Source organism: Hemitrygon akajei, chromosome 4 (genome assembly GCF_048418815.1).
Source record: "Hemitrygon akajei chromosome 4, sHemAka1.3, whole genome shotgun sequence".
NCBI lineage: Eukaryota > Metazoa > Chordata > Chondrichthyes > Myliobatiformes > Dasyatidae > Hemitrygon > Hemitrygon akajei.
In genome coordinates this window covers 7,101,746-7,117,829 of record NC_133127.1, presented here as the reverse complement: position 1 = coordinate 7,117,829, position 16,084 = coordinate 7,101,746, and the positions used below count along the sequence as shown (strand labels likewise).

The following is a 16,084-nucleotide window of genomic DNA, read 5'->3' as shown; positions in this document are numbered from 1 at the left end:
TAGAAGGAGGACAGTAAACTGGTCAGATTTACTGAAACAAGGTATGGGGAGGGAAAAGCTTATCTTGGTGTAACAGTGGTCTAGTGTGTTGGGACTGCTGGTGCTACAGGTTATATGCTGATTGCAAGTGGGTAGTGGTTTTTCTTCAAACAAGCCTGGTTGAAGTCCCCAACTATGATTTGAAATGCATCAAGATGGACTGTTTCTAGTGTTACGTACCCCGTAACTGGGTCACTTACCAGTAAAGCTAGAGAGGTCCGTTGAAGTCTGATGGTACTATTTCTAACAGTATTTATTGATAAAAATACACAAAAATAATATCAATGCAAACATACAGATAATATACGTCGTCAATACTAAATCTAAAAGCGCGGGTATAATAATAATCAATAAGAAATAGCTCTATCATTGTCTAAGGGATAATGTATTGTCCGATGGAAATATAAAAGTCACTCAAGTTCATTTAGGCTGCAGCTTTTGGCTGGAGAGAGAGAGAGGCGGAGTTTAGAACTTGCCCGTTTTCCTTTCTATGATGTCGATCCTTTGAAATATCGTTGGTGTCCTTTCTCTTTTTAGCTAAGCCGTCTTCCGTGGTCAGTCCCACCAATTCCGAGGCAAATGGAAAAGGACGCACGTGGGCTTTCCACCGGCTTTTGCTATTAAACGCTGTCACGGGATTCCTAGCGGTTCTCCTGGTGCGTGTGTGAGGGGTTGTTCCCCAGACCTTCTTTTATCCTTACTCACGGGGTCGCAGATGTCAATCAGGTTGGGGAGGATGCCATCCCCCCAACCAGCCCACGTTGCTCATTCCTTGAGGGCATCGATGAATAGCACAGCGCTCAATACACAATTCCGTCTCCAAGAGACAATGGCCGGTTCCTGTGGCTTTGAAATCATTGAGGGCCAGGACATTCCAAACCCCCTGTGGATTCTGCGTCTCTCTCTCATTTCCTGGGTCTCCTGACCTGAATTAATAGCGATCCTGCGATTCTCAAAAAGGAGGGGGCTACTTTCTACCCTTCGGTCCTTCAGAGTTGGGGCGCAGGCATAACACTAGTTTGGAGGCAGTGTCATGCAGTCTCTGGAGTGCTTGATTGTAGTCGGCCGCTGGTGGTATGCACTCTGTGGACATATTATTGAGGAGAACTCTCTTGGTAAATAGAATGGATGGCATTTGACCATTAGGTGCTCAAGGCCAGGGAATACAAGTTTAACAAAACTACTACATCAGAGAACCGCCAAGAGATAGTTTATACAGTACACAAATTGACTTTATGTCCATAATGTGACACTAGGCACAGGAGTGTCTGTACATAAGGTGACTCTGATAAGAAATGATAAAGTAGTGGTGGTTGGGTGTGGAGGGGTGAGTCAGTGGGTGGAGATGCTGATCAGCCTTACTGCTCGGGGAAAATAACTGTTTTTGAGTCTGCTACTTAGCCTCCTCCCTAATGGGAGTGGGACAAAGAGTCCATGAGCGGGGTGGCTGATCCTTTCGATGTTACTGGCACTTTTCTGGCACCTTTCCATAATCCATAAGACTATAAGGTATAGGAGCAGAATTAGGGCATTCATCCCATCGAGTATGCTCCACCATTTCATCATGGCTGATCCATCTCAGCTCCAATCTCTTGCCTTCTCCCTGTATCACTTCCGACCCTGACTAATCAAGAATCTATCAACCTCGTTGCTTAAATATACATAAAGACCTGGCCCCCACAGCTGCCTGTGGCAAAAAATTTCATCACTCTCCAGATAACAAAATTCCTCCTCATCTCCGTTCTATAAGGATGCCCCTCTATTCTGAGGCTGTGTCCTCTGGTCTTAGACTCTCCCACCAGAGGAAACATCCTCTCCACATCCACTCTATCACGGCCTTTCACCATTCGATAGGTTTCAATGACATCATCTCTTATTCTTTTGAATTCTAGTGAATACTGGCCCAGAGTCACCAAAAGTTTTTCATATGACAAGCCGATCAATACTGGAATCATTTTTGTGAACATAGAAAGCCTACAGCACAATACAGGCCCCTCGGCCCACAAAGCTGTGGCGAACATGTCCTTACCTTAGAAATTACCTAGGCTTACTCATAGCCTTCTATTTTTCTAAGCTCCATGTTCTTGTCCAGGAGTCTCTTAAATGACCCTATCATATCCGCCTCCACCACCGTTGCCAGCAGCTCATTCCACGCACTCACCACTCTCTGTGTAAGTAGTTTTGTTTGCTGTCAGTAAAGCATTGCTGTGTTTCACCAGTGCCATCTTAAACAGGAGAGCCATCCACTCCCAATAACTTAGGTCATCTTGTCTAAGCAGCATCCTGGTAAATTTCAATCTATTTCCTATAACAGAATGACCAAAACTTTACCCAATACTCCAAATGTGGCCTCACCAATGACTTGTATAATTGCAAATTATAAATCCCAACTCTTAAATTTAATGCCCTGATTGATGAAGACTGCTCTTTCACAAACCTGTCTACAGACACTGCTCCTTCAGCGAACTGTGCACGTACTCCCAGGCCCTCTGTTCCACAACACTCATTTAGTGTACAAGTTCTGTGCTGGTTCGACTGTCCAAAATGTGCCACCTCATACTAATCTAAATTGAAATGCATTTGTTATTCCTCAGATGGAGTCTTGCACCACCCCTCCAGCCCACTCTCTGAACTCACCCCTCTCCCAGTTCCAACGGGATGCAAACCCACCCTTGTCCCCCACCATCTGCAGCTCCCTTTCCTCATCCGACTGTCTGCAAACTAACCCCCGTTCCCTCACCTACAAACCCACCCTGACACCCACCTGTCTACAAACACACTCCGTCCCTCATCGAACTACCATTCCCCTCTGAACCCTAGGCCTGCAGTTTCCTTCTCCAGGTTCCCCCTTGTCTGCAGTCCTCTCCCTATCTACTGCCCCGGTGTGTAACCATCCCCCACATCCTTTCCCGGCTGTCCCAGTGTGTAACCCTCACATCCCCCTCTTTCTTCCCCCAGATGCCCCAGTATGCATCCCCCTCCTCCACCGGATGCCCCAGTTCTTCCCGCTCGTCCTTCCCGCCAACGGCCGGGCAGAGCGTCCTTAGCGACCGCCCGGCCCTCTAAGAGTGGAGCATGCGCAAGACTGCATAGTTGCCGGCAGGCGAATGCGCATTTTCGGCCGGTACACGGCAGGAACCTGCGCATTAGGGAGAACTACGAGATAGGGACATGCGTAGTAGGAGCTAGGACCGGTAAAGAGCATGCGCAGTACGGTTTGCTTGGCGATGGATCGGGCAGAGAGCGGGGTGAGGGAGTGCACCTATTTTTGTTCGTGGCAGAACGCGCGTTGTCGGTCGTTAGTCGTGTTATTATCGCAATAAATAACGTGGGCTCCCGAGTATTGTTGTTCTACCCGTTGAGGTGCATGTTCATTCGGACGATGGGCCTGGCAGTCAGAGCAGTTTCGGGCTCGGTTGGGTGATTGAGGAAGGGAGGGAGGGGTGACTGACTGACTGAGGGATTGTGGGAAGGGAAGGATGACTGAGAGGGGTGGGTGACTGATGAGGCAGAGAGGGGATGTGGGTGACTGACTGGTGGAGAGAGCGGAGGAGGGTGGGTGACTGACTGGCAGAGGGGGTGGAGGAGGGTGGGTGGGTGACTGGCGGGGGAGGGTGGTGACTGGCGGAGGGAGCGGAGGAGGTTGGATGATTGACTGACTGGCGGAGGGAGGGTGACTGGCAGAGGGAACGGAGGAGGGTGGGTGACTGACTGGCGGAGGGAACGGAGGAGGGAGGGTGACTGGTGGAGGGAACGGAGGAGGGTGGGTGACTGACTGACTGGCGGAGGGAGCGGAGGAGGGAGGGTGACTGGTGGAGGGAACGGAGGAGGGTGGGTGATTGACTGGCGGAGGGAGCGGAGGAGGTTGGATGATTGACTGGTGGAGGGAGTGGAAGAGGTTGGGTGATTGACTGACTGGCGGAGGAGGGAGGGTGACTGGTGGAGGGAACGGAGGAGGGTGGGTGACTGACTGGCGGAGGGAACGGAGGAGGGTGGGTGACTGGCGGAGGGAACGGAGGAGGGTGGGTGACTGACTGGCGGAGGGAACGGAGGAGGGAGGGTGACTGGCGGAGGGAACGGAGGAGGGTGGGTGACTGGTGGAGGGAACGGAGGAGGGAGGGTGACTGGCGGAGGGAACGGAGGAGGGTGGGTGGGTGACTGACAAAGGGAGTGAGATGGGTTGATGAATTACTAATGGAGAATGGGAGGTGGGTCAGTGACTGACAGAGGGAGGATGGTTTGGTGACTGATGAGGCAGAGAGGGTGATGAACAGCAGGGTGACTGGTTGGGTGGCTGAGGGCAGGGTTACGGATTGGAGGGTGACTGGAGGTGTAGAATCAGGGAAGAAGGAAATGTGGGTGATGATCTGAGCAAGATGGAAGGAGGGTGGGCAATGAGGTGAGAATGATGGGGTGAGAGCTGAGGGCAGGAAGATGGAGGTATTTACAGAGGGAGTAGTTGCTGAGCTGGGGAGTGGGAGCATTGGAGTGATGTAGTGTGGTGGAGGGAATGATGGAGCTGGGGTGAGGAGGGGTAGGAGTAGGGAAGTGGTACAGGGTGAAGGAGATGAATGACAGATAGGAAGGGTAAAGGTCAAGTCATTGAATATTGGAAGAAGGTAGATGTGTATTGGGAGGGCAGGGTACTGATGTGGGTCAGAAGGGTGACTGGTGGAGCAGGGCTCTTTGGCATCCCAGTTTCATTTATTTTTACAGCAGCCTGTAACTTTTTGCATAAGCTAAATTTTCATGTGAGCTGTTATAGTCATAAAATACAGCACAGAAACAGGCCCTTTGGCCATCTATTCCATGCTGAACTATTAATCCACCTAATCCCATTGACCTACACCCAGATAATAGTCCTCCATATCCCTCCCATCAATGTACCTATCCAAACTTTTCTTGAATGTTGAAATCAAATCCACATTCACCACTTCTGCTGGCAGCTCGTTCCACACTCTCACCACTCTCTGAGTGAAGAAGCTTCCCTTCAGGTTCCTCTTAAACCTTTCACCTTAACCCATGACCTCTAGTAGTAAGTAGTCTCACCCAGCCTCAGTGTAAACAGCCTGCTTGCATTTACCATATCTATATCCCTCAGTTTTGTACACCTCTCTCAAATCTCCCTTTATTCTCCTACACTCCAGAGGAAGAAGTCCTAATCTTTTCAATCTTCCCTTCTCCCTCATGTTCTCAAGTCCCAGCAACATCCTTGTAAATGATGTTAAGGGTTAAAGGTCCATTTGAAGAGTGTAGTCTGGCAGATTACATGTGGAGCTTTTAGCATGGTAAAGTGCTGAAGACCATCTAACAAAATTAGACAGCAAGGTATATAATTATAGAAGGTTATTCAGCCCATCGAGCCTCTGCCATTTCGGGAACATTTCCGTAAATGCCATTCCTGCACATACTTCCCTGTGTAACCCATTTTCTAACATACTCATAAAGCTTTATACTTCACCCCTCCCTCCCATACCAACTGGTTTTACCTATTACCTTCTAGCTTGTCTTCCATCCCATCCCCCCCCACCCCCCCAGCTTCTTATTTTGGCATCTTCCGCCTTCTCTTCCAGTCCTGAAGAAGGGTCTCAGGCCAAAATGTTGACTGTTTATTCATTTCCATTGATGCTGCTTGACCTGTTGAGTTCATCCAGCATTTTGTGTGTGTTGCTCTTGAATTCCAGCATCAGCAGAATCTCTTGTGTAGACACACTAATTAACTGCCTCTTCAATTTTCTACATTCTGGGTAAGTCAAGGAGACGTTAGTAACTTGGCTTTCAGCAGGGTCTCAAAGGCAGAAAGAGGAGAGGAAATTCTGGATCTTGGGATGAAGACAGGACAGTGTCAATGGTGTAATTAAAACAGAATGATCAAGAGCCAAAGCTGGTGACCCTCCCACTTCTCCTGAACATCCTCTCACTGGAAGTGGCTTCTCTTTTTCTACAAATCATGATTTTCTCTTCATTTTATGTAGGATAATACAACACAGAAACAGGCCCTTTGGTGCCAACTGAACCATCCCCTCTGCTAGTTTCAGTTGCCTGAGTTCGGCCTATAACCCTGCAAACTCCTCCTCTCTGTGTACCTAACCAAATGCCTCTCAAATGGTACAGCACCCTCTATAAAATGTCTCTTTTAAATCTCTGACCTTTTTATCTTGTACTGGTGCTTACTCGTTTTGGACTTCCCAATCCTGGGGAAATAGATGATGGCTTTGTTGCAAAGTTTGACCTTGATATGAAGGCAAGTAGTTTTGAGGAAGTAGAGAGGCTACAGAAGGACTTAGACAGATTAGGAGAATGGGCAAAGAAGTGGCAGATGGAATACAGTGACGGGAAGTGTATGGTCATGCACATTAGTAGAAGAAATAAGGAGGTAGATTATTTTCTAAATAGAACATTCAAAAATCTGAGGCAGGATTCCCTATAGGTTAATTAATAGTTTGAGTCTGGTGAGGAAGGCAAATGCGATGTTAGCTTTCATTTCAAGAAGACTAGAATATAAAAGCAAGAATATAATTTTGAGGCTTTATTAAGTATTGTGAGGCCTCACTTGGAGCATTGTGAACAGTTTTGGATCCGTTATCTTAGAAAGGATGTGCTGAAACTGGAGAGTTCACAAAAATGATTCCAGGATTAGACAGCTTGTTGTATGAAGAGTGTTTGATGGCTCTGGACCTGTAATCGCTAGAATTCAGAAGGATGGGGGTAACTAATTGAAACCTATTGAATGTTGAAAGGCCTCGATAAAGTGGATGTCTCTTATGGTGGGAGAGTTTGGGAGCAGAGGATAGAGGGGTGTCCTTTTAGAATGGAGATGATGAGGAATTTCTTTAGCCAGAGAATGGTGAATCTGTGGAATTCATTGCCACAGGCAGCTGTTAAAACCAAGTCTTTATGTATATTTAAGGCAGAGGTTGATAGATTCTTGATTGGTCAGGGCATGAAGGGATACAGGGAGAAGGCAGGAGATTGGGGCTGAGAGGAAAAATGGATCAGCCATGATGCTGATGGCGGAGCAGACGTTGTTAGGCCTCTCCTTGCGTCTGATGAACCAAAAGGAACAGCAGAGACCAGTACAGTTTGGTACCAGCAGCGTCACAGGAGTTGCCTGTCAGCATTATAGAACTGTCTTGGGGACTCCAGCTCTGGATTTTTCCTTCGGGGTTTACTCCCAAAGCCTTCCCCATGAGTGGGTACTGCCCTAAGGCAGCGGAGGTTTGAGATCAGAGTTTTCCTTCTCCTAGATAAGCTGCCAACTACGGCTGATGAGCCTGATTTGCCCTAGGCAACTGGTTTTAAGGAACAGTAACTGCCTTTGCCCTGTCTCCTGTCAGTAGAAATGGTTACACCTAGCTTAGTAGCTAAGCCACATGTGAAGGCCAGGAGCTGGACTTGGTTGTCAGAGGCCACTTGAGGCATATGCCATTGTGAGCATTTAATAGGTAGGGGGAACTTCTCTCCATTACCACACTGGCTATAGAAACCTTATGAATGTCCACCCTATATCCCTTATGGGTTGGCACGGCAGTGTCATAGTTAGCACAGCACTTTATAGTACCTGTAACCTGGGTTCAATTCCTGACGCTGTCTGTAAGGATTTTGTACATTCTACCTGCAACTGTATGGGTTTCCTCCCACAGTCTAAAGATGTACTGGTTGATAGGTTTATTTGGTCTTTGTACATTGTTCTGTGATCAGACTAAAGTTAAGGGGAGGGGTGTTGCTCAGCAGTCTGGCTCGAAGGGCCAAAAAGACCTATTCTGCTCTGCATCCCAATAAATGAATAAATAACTAAAATATGATGAAATAAATACATATTATAAGCTTCTACAAGGCACCTCTCATTCTCCTTCTCTCCAAGGAATAAAGATCTAGTGTGGTCAGCCTCTCCCTATAACTTAGTCAATTGCGATGATTCTACATTCTCCCTTTTAAATGAAGTCCTGGTAGGTGCACCCTCCCACCATCTCCAAGGCCTTGACATCTTGTTGAAATGTAGCATTCTGAATTAGTCACCACATTGATCCAGAATCAAGTTTATTATCACTGAAATCTGTTGTTTTGCTGCAGCAACACAGTGCAATACATAAAAATGACAGTGCAACTCACAAAAATTAATAAATAGTGGAAAAGATGAATAAAGAGGTTGTGTTGATGGACCATAGTGGAGGGGAAGAGCTAGTCTTAAAATATTGAATGCATGTTTTCAAGCTCTTGTACCACCACCTTGATGGAAGTGATGTGAAGAGGACATATCCTGGATGGTGAAGGTCTTTAATGATGGATGTCACCTTCTTGAATTCCATTTGGAGCCAAACCAGTGTTTTAAAAAAGTCTGACACAATTTTATTCCTCTTGATCTTTCGATCACTAGTTTTCTTTACCCCCTTACCCATTGACAATTACAAGTTAAAGTGAAAAATGGTTATTTTATTAAGCCAGGTATTTGTATTCTCTTGTTCCCTCCTTTCCTCCATGAACTTCCCTCTCTTCCTCCTGTTGCTTGCTCTGCACAGGCTGTGTTGTTAAAGGAGCTGTAATGTGCTGTCTTTCAGGTGATAGCAACAACACCACCGGTAACTTGTAACATGGAGGAGAGGTTGAGCCAAGCCAGCAGCCTTGGAAGTGGGACCCACTTGTCCAACGTGAGTGGATTCTCACTGGGAGAGGCAATTGTTCAGCAAGCTAAGCAGGTAACTTGGTCATTTTAGATAAGTGAATCAGTGCTAAATGCAGTCAACATTAGAGTCAGATTTATTATGAAAGTATGTATGCAGTTCTGAAATTCTTCTTCTCCAGATAGCCATGAAACAGAAAAAAACCCATGGAAGTAAGTTCAGAGAGAAACAGCTGACCCACTCCCTCTCCTGCACAAAAAAAGAACAGCAAATGATCAGCCACCCCAAACTCACCTTCCCTGGCATTAAGTGCAACAAGAACATCGGCCCCCAAATTTCCCTGTCTTTGCATAGAAAAAACGAGAAAGAACAGGCAAAACGCTCAAAATATAAAGACCGTAAGACTGGGAAAAAGCCCATTGATCAAAGCCATAGATGTGGAACATCGGTAACATCTTCCAACATCAACGAAAAAGAGAGACATACCCCCTGGGCACAGCATTGGGCCACGTAGGCTCCTTCAAGGCAGCAAAGTGGCGATATGCCACATGGGCTCCTTGTCTGGATCAGTGAACAGAAGATTTCTTTGCTTCGAAGTTTGCATTCGCTGCTTCCCAGAATCTTCTTGGAGACAGCAAAGGCCTGGGTCTCTCAATCGATCTCCAAGCTGTAAATTGCAGGCTCTAACAGTTCTAGAAACACATTCAAGATGAAAAACAGATGTAAAAAGAAATTAAATAAATAGTTTCAATGACTTACTGTGACATGAAATGTATTGTTTCGTCACGGCAATTAGGTTCAGAAACTCTAAAATAGTACAATTTATCAAGTTCAAGTTTAATTATCATTCAACCATACATGGCTGTAGTTAAGTGAAACAGCATTCCTTTGGAGCCAAAGTGCAAACACATTACCAACAGCTCACAGCACATAGCATATATGATTTTGATAGCAGAAAACACAGTGTGACATAAGGAAAATGTAGCTCAAGTCCCTGACTGGCATGTGCTGCTGAATGTTGGTGCATGGGACATCGTGCTGGTCTAGCTTGTTCTTCCACTGAGTGAAAAATCTGATGGTGGAGGGGAAGAAACTGTTTCTGAATTGTTGAATCAGGTTCCTTTACCTCGTCCCTGATGGCAGCAACAAGAATAAATCATGTTCCAAATGTTGAGGAACCTTAGTGATGGATGCAAACTTCTGAAAGCACTGCCTCTTGAATATGTCCTCAGTGTTGGGGAGGGTAGTTCCATTGATGGACCAAATACAGAGCAAATGCTGCTATGGTTTGGTCATGGTGATGTATAATAGAAAACCAATCCTTCAGCACACTTTTTAAAGAAAAATTTAAGTTTGATTCCTCCTTCGTATATGTTAATATATGTGTCACTAAATGGAGTCTGCACCACCATATGATCATGGCTGATTTACTATCCCTCTCAACTCTAATCTCTTGCCTTCTCCCCATAATCTTTGTTAAAGAACTTATCAACCTCTGCTTTAAAAATACCCAGTGATACCACTAAAATGGTATTGGAATTAGAGCAGAATCCAGCCACACTGTCTGATTGTACAGGGAGCAGAGTAGGGGGCTGTGGACACAATCTTCTGGGGCACCAGTGTTGAGAATAATTATGCTGGAAGAATTGTTGCTTATCCTTACTGATTGTTTTTCGAGGATGTTACCAGGAAAGTTGATGAAGGATGTTGTTTGCATGGACTTTAGCAAGGCATTTGATGAGGTCCCACATGGGACATTAGTCAAAAGTTCAGTTGCTTGACATTCAAGATGAGGTGAATTGGATTAGACATTGGCTTCATGGGAGAAGCCAGAGAGAAGGTTGCCTCTCTGACTGGAGGCCTGTGACTAGTGGAGTACAGGGATCGGTGCTGGGTCCTTTGTTGTTTGTCATCTATATCAATGATCTGGATGATAATATGGTTTACTGATTCAGCAAATTTGTAGATGATACCAAGATTGGTGGTGTAGTGGACAGCAAAGAACATTACCAGAATTTGCAGTGGGATCTGGACCAGCTGGAAAAATGGGCTGAAAACTGACAGATGGAATTTACGCAGATAAGTGTGAAGTGTTGCACTTCGGTAGGGTCAACCTGAGTAAGTCTTACACAGTGAATGGTAGGGCACTGAGGAGTGTGGTAAAACAAAGGGATCTGGGGAATATAGGTCCACAATTCATTAAAAATGGTGTCACAGGTAGATAGGGTTGTAAAGAAACCCTTTGGCACATTGGCCTTCATAAATTAATGTATTGAGTACAGGAAACGGGATATAATTTTGAAGTTATATAAGATGTTGGTGAAGCCTAATTTGGAGTATTGTTTGCAGTTTTGGTAACCTACCTACAGGAAAGATGTAAATAAGATTGAAAGAGTATAGAAAAAATTTACAAGGATGTTGGCCAGATCTGGATGATCTGAGTTGTAAGGAAAGGTTAGGTTAGGAATTTATTCCTTGGAACACAGAAGATTGAGGGAGATCTGTTAGAGGTATACAAAATTATGGTAGAGTGGAGGTTAACACAACCCTTTAGAGTACCAGTGACCTGGGTACAGTTCCTTCTGTTGTCTGTAAGGAGTTTGTACATTCTCCCCATGACTGCGTGGATTTCCTCTGGGTGCTCCAGTTTCCTCTCAGTCCAAAGTCGTAAGGTTAATTGATTAATTGGTCATTGTAAATTGTCCTGTGATTAGGCTAGGGTTAAATTGGGGGATTGCTGGGCAGTACAGCTCAGTCAGAAGGGCCTGTTCCATGCTGTATTTCAAGGAAATAAATAAAATTGAGGGGTATAGATGGGGTAAGTGCAAGCAGGCTTTTTCCATTGAGGTTGGGTGGGACTACAGCAGAGGTCATAGATTAAGGGTGAAAGGTGATGTGACTAAGCGGAACATGAGGGAAACTGCTTCATTTTAATGAGCTTGATTTCAGTGCTTAATAGAAGTTTGATTAGGTACACGATGGTGGGGATATGGTCTGGGTGTAGGTCAGTGGGAGTAGGCAGTTTAAATGGTTTGGCATGGGCTAGATGGGCTGAAGGGCCTGTTTTTGTGCTGTACTTTTCCATAACTATTCCTGTCTGTTCGATTGAAAGTTGAGGATTGAGTTGTAGAGCAAGGTGTTGATTCCCGGGTCCAGACTTTGGTAATGAGTTTGCTTGGAAATATAGGAGATTGGACACAGTATCGTATATGAAACAGCCTGTGGATGTGCTGGGGAAGTCCGCAAGTATTATGATGCTTCCTGTGTCATTGTCGCATGCCCATAACTTAGTAACCCTGGCCCAAACCATATGTTGTAGGAATGTGGGAGGAAACCTGTGCAGGCGGAGGAAACGCTTGTGGTTCTGGGGAGAAGACAGAAACTCCTTATGATGGTGATGGGAATTTGATTTTGATCACTGGTACTGTAATGTGTTATGCTAACCATTATGCCAGTGTGCCATCATTCTGCCTTTCACTCACCAGTTTCTGACATGATTCCCACTCTCCATCTGCCGGCACCTCCTCCACTCCCTTCCCTCCATCTTCTTAGACCGGCTGTGTACCCTCTGTCTTTCAGTTCATTTGAAAATTGTTGACCCAAATCATCGACTCCTGTCTAACATAGAACAGAAATCTACAGCATATTACAGCCCCTTTGGCCCACAATGTTGTGCCGACCATGTAACCTACTCTAGAGGCTGCCTAGAATTTCCCTACCGCATAGTCCTCTATTTTTCCAAGCTCCATGTACTTAATTAAGGATCTCGTAAAAGACCCCGTTGTATCTGACTTCACACCTTCACCAGCAGTGCATTCCACTCTCTGTGTATATTTTAAAAAAAATCAGCAACTTACCTCTGACATCCTCTTTGTACCTTCTTCTAAGCACTTTAAACTATGCCCCTTGTGTTAGCCATTGTGTTAGCCTGGGGAAAAAGCCTGTGGCTATCCACAAGATCAATGCCTCTCATCATCTTATACACCTCTATTATCCTCTGTCACTCAAAGGCCAAGTTCATTCAACCTACTCTCATAAGGTACACTCTCCAATCCAGGCAACATCTTTGTAAGTCTCCTCTGTACTCTTACCACATCCTCCCTGTAGTGAGGTGACCAAACTGAACACAATACTCTAAGTGGGGTCTAGCTCTACATTACCTCACAGCTCTTGAACTCATCCCATGGTTAATGAAGGGCAACACACCAAACACTTTCTTGTCAACCTGAGCAGCAGTTTTGAATGTCATATGGACACAGACCCCAAGATCTCTCTGGTACTCCACACTGCCAAGAATCTTACCATTAATATTATATTCTGTCTTCAAATTTGACCTACCAAAATGAATCACTACACCCTTATCTGGGTTGAACTCCATCTGCCACTTCTCAGCTCAACTCTGCATCCTATTGATGTTCCATAGAAATCTCTGTCAACCCTCCAGACTATTCACAACACCCCAACCTTTGTGTCATCAGCAAGCTTACTAACCCACCCTTCTACTTCCTCATCCAGGTCATTTATAAACATCACAAAGAGGAGGGTCCCAGAACAGATCCCTGTGAACCATCCACAACCAGCCTTTGTCTTCTGTGGTCAAGCCAATTCTGGATCCACAAAGCAAGGTCTCCTTGGATCTTATGCCTTCTTACTTTCCCCACACAAGGCTATTCAGAACCTTATCAAATGCCTTACTGAAATCCATATACACTGCATCCACTGCCCTATCTTCATCAATGTGTTTTGTTATATCCTCAAAGAATTCAATCAGGCTTGTAAGTCATGACCTACCTTTGACAAAGCCATGTTGACTATCCCTAATTGAAGTGAATTTATTTCTTACATCTTTCACATACATGAGTAAAAATCTTTGTTATGTCTCCATTTAAATGTGCCATGTGCAATGTTAGTAATTTGTAATGATTTATAATAAATAGAAAAGTCAATGTAATAAAATCAGTGTGAGTTCATCAGTCCACTTCCTGGATGGTAGTAGCTGGAATAGATTGTGGTTGGGATAACTTGGGTCCTCAATGATCCTATGGGCCCTTTCTAAACACCTGTTTGTAAATGTCCTGAACCATGGGAAGGAAGTTCACAACTACAGATGTGCTGGGCTGTCTGCACCACTCTCTGCAGAGTCCTGTGATTGAGGGAGGTACAGTTCCCATACCAGGCAGTGATGCAGCCAGTCAGGATGCTCTCAGTTGTGCCCCTCCCTGTAGAAAGTTCTTCGGATTTGGGGGCCCATACCAAACTTCCTCAACCGTCTGAGATGAAAGAGGCGCTGTTGTGCCTTTTTCACCACACAGCTGATGTGTACAGACCACGTGAGGTCCTCGGTGATGTGGATGTCGAGGAACTTGAAGCTGTTTACCCTCTCGACCCCAGATCCATTGATGTCAATAGGGGTTAGCCCATCTCCATTCCTCCTGTAATCCACAACCAGCTCTTTTGTTCTTGCGATATTGAGGGGAGGTTATTTTCTTGACACCACTGTGTCAGAGAGATGACTTCTTCCCTGTAGGCCACCTCGTTATTGTTTGAGATAAGGCCAATCGATGTAGTGTCGTTGTCAAATTTAATTAGCTGATTGGAGCTTGTGTGGTGATAAGGTCATGGCTATATAGGAAGTAAAGAATGGGATTCAGTACGTAGCCCTGAGGGTCTCCTGTATTGAGAGTCAGAGGATTGGAGGTGCGGGAGCCCATACAACATGCTGGCGATCTGACAGGAAGTCCAGGATCCAGCTGCACAAGGCAGGGTCAAGGCCGAGGTCTCTGAGCTTCTTGTTGAGCCTGGATGGAGTTATGGTGTTGAAAGCTGAGCTGTGGTCCAAGAACAGTATTCTCACTTAAGCATCCTTCTTCTCCAGATATGTAAGGATGGTGTGTAGAGCTGTGGCTATTGCGTCATCTGTCGATTGGTTGCAGGCGAATTGTAGGGGGTCCATTTTGGGTGGTAGCAAGCTGCAGATGTAATCCTTGACCAGCCTCTCAAAGCATTTGCTTATTATGGGGTAAGTGCGATGGGACGCCAGTTGTTCAGGCATATTATCTTGGACAATGGTGGATAATTTGAAGCAAGAGGGTACTCCAAACTGGGAGAGAGGGAGATTAAAAATATCAGTAAACACACCTGCCAGTGGTGCAGTGCACATCCTGACCTGAGTACTCGCCCTGGGATGTTGTCCAGCACTGCAGCCTTGCATCGGTGTACTTCAGCCTCAGAGATGACCAGGCTGCAAGTGTAGTGGTGGCTTTCCTCGGAGGCTCAGAGTTAGCGACATCGAACCGAGCGTCAAAGCGATTGAGCTCATCTGGGAGAGAGGCCGCGACGTTGGAGGCAACACAACGTTTGGCTTTGAAATCTGCGATAGTATGCAGCCCTCACCACAAGTCGTGTGCTATTCGTTGTGAATCTTGACTTAATCTTCTCCCTATATTGTTGTTTCGTAGTCTTGATAGCTTTTCACTGATTATAGCTGCTTTTCTTGAGCCCTAGTTGATCACCAGTGACTTAAGCTCGATGTCGCGCTGTAAGTACTGCTCGTGTAGTCAAGTCAAGTTTATTGTCATTTCGACCATAAGCTGCTGGTACAGTACACAGTAAAAAAGAAACAACGTTTCTCCAGGACCCTGGTGCTACATGAAACAACACATAACTACACTAGACTATGTGAGACAGCACAAGGCTACACTAGACTACGTAAAACAACATAAAAACTGCACTAGACTACAGACCTACACAGGACTACATAAAGTGCACAAAACAGTGCAGGGCAGTACAATAATTAACAAGACAATAGGCACAGTAGAGGACAAATTGCAATATAATAATAAATGATGTAGATGTCAGTCTAGACTCTGGGTATTGAGGAGTCTGATGGCTTGGGGGAAGAAACTGTTGCACAGTCTGGTTGTGAGAGCCTGAATGCTTCAGTACCTTTTGCCAGATGGCAGGAGGGAGAAGAGTTTGTGTCAGGGGTGCGTGGGGTCCTTCACAATACTGTTAGCTTTGTGGTTGCAGCGTATGGTGTAAATGTCTGTAATAGTGGGAAGAGAGACCCCGGAGATCTTCTCAGCTGACCTCACTATCAGCTGCAGGGCCTTGCGATCCGAGACGGTGCAATTCCCGAACCAGGCAGTGATGCAGCTGCTCAGGATGCTCTTGATACATCCTATTGCTCATGGAACTATTGATCTAGGGTTTCTGGTTCAGGAAGATCCTGACTGACTTCTGGGGGACAACATCATCGATGCACTTCCAGATGAAGCTCCATCAGTGAACTCAGAGACATCCTCATCATGGAAGACATTCCAGTCGATGTCATCGAAGCAGTCCTGCAGCATGGAGGCTGATTGGACAGACCAACAGTGGACAGGTTTAACTATGGCTGCCTCTTGTTTCAGCTTCTGCCTGTA

General features: G+C 45.6%; 1 protein-coding gene across 5 annotated transcripts in view; it reads left to right on the top strand.

Moving 5' to 3' along the window:
- The first annotated feature begins 3,233 nt into the window (after positions 1-3,233).
- LOC140726095 (uncharacterized) overlaps positions 3,234-16,084 on the top strand; it is a 76,896-nt gene continuing 64,045 nt past the window's right edge. For all 5 annotated transcript variants that reach the window (XM_073042047.1, XM_073042046.1, XM_073042045.1 and 2 more), the window contains exons 1-2: positions 3,234-3,287; positions 8,598-8,735. In XM_073042047.1, the coding sequence (XP_072898148.1) occupies positions 3,243-3,287; positions 8,598-8,735 (183 nt within the window). In that variant the 5' untranslated portion in view covers positions 3,234-3,242. The remainder of the gene's footprint in view (positions 3,288-8,597; positions 8,736-16,084) is intronic.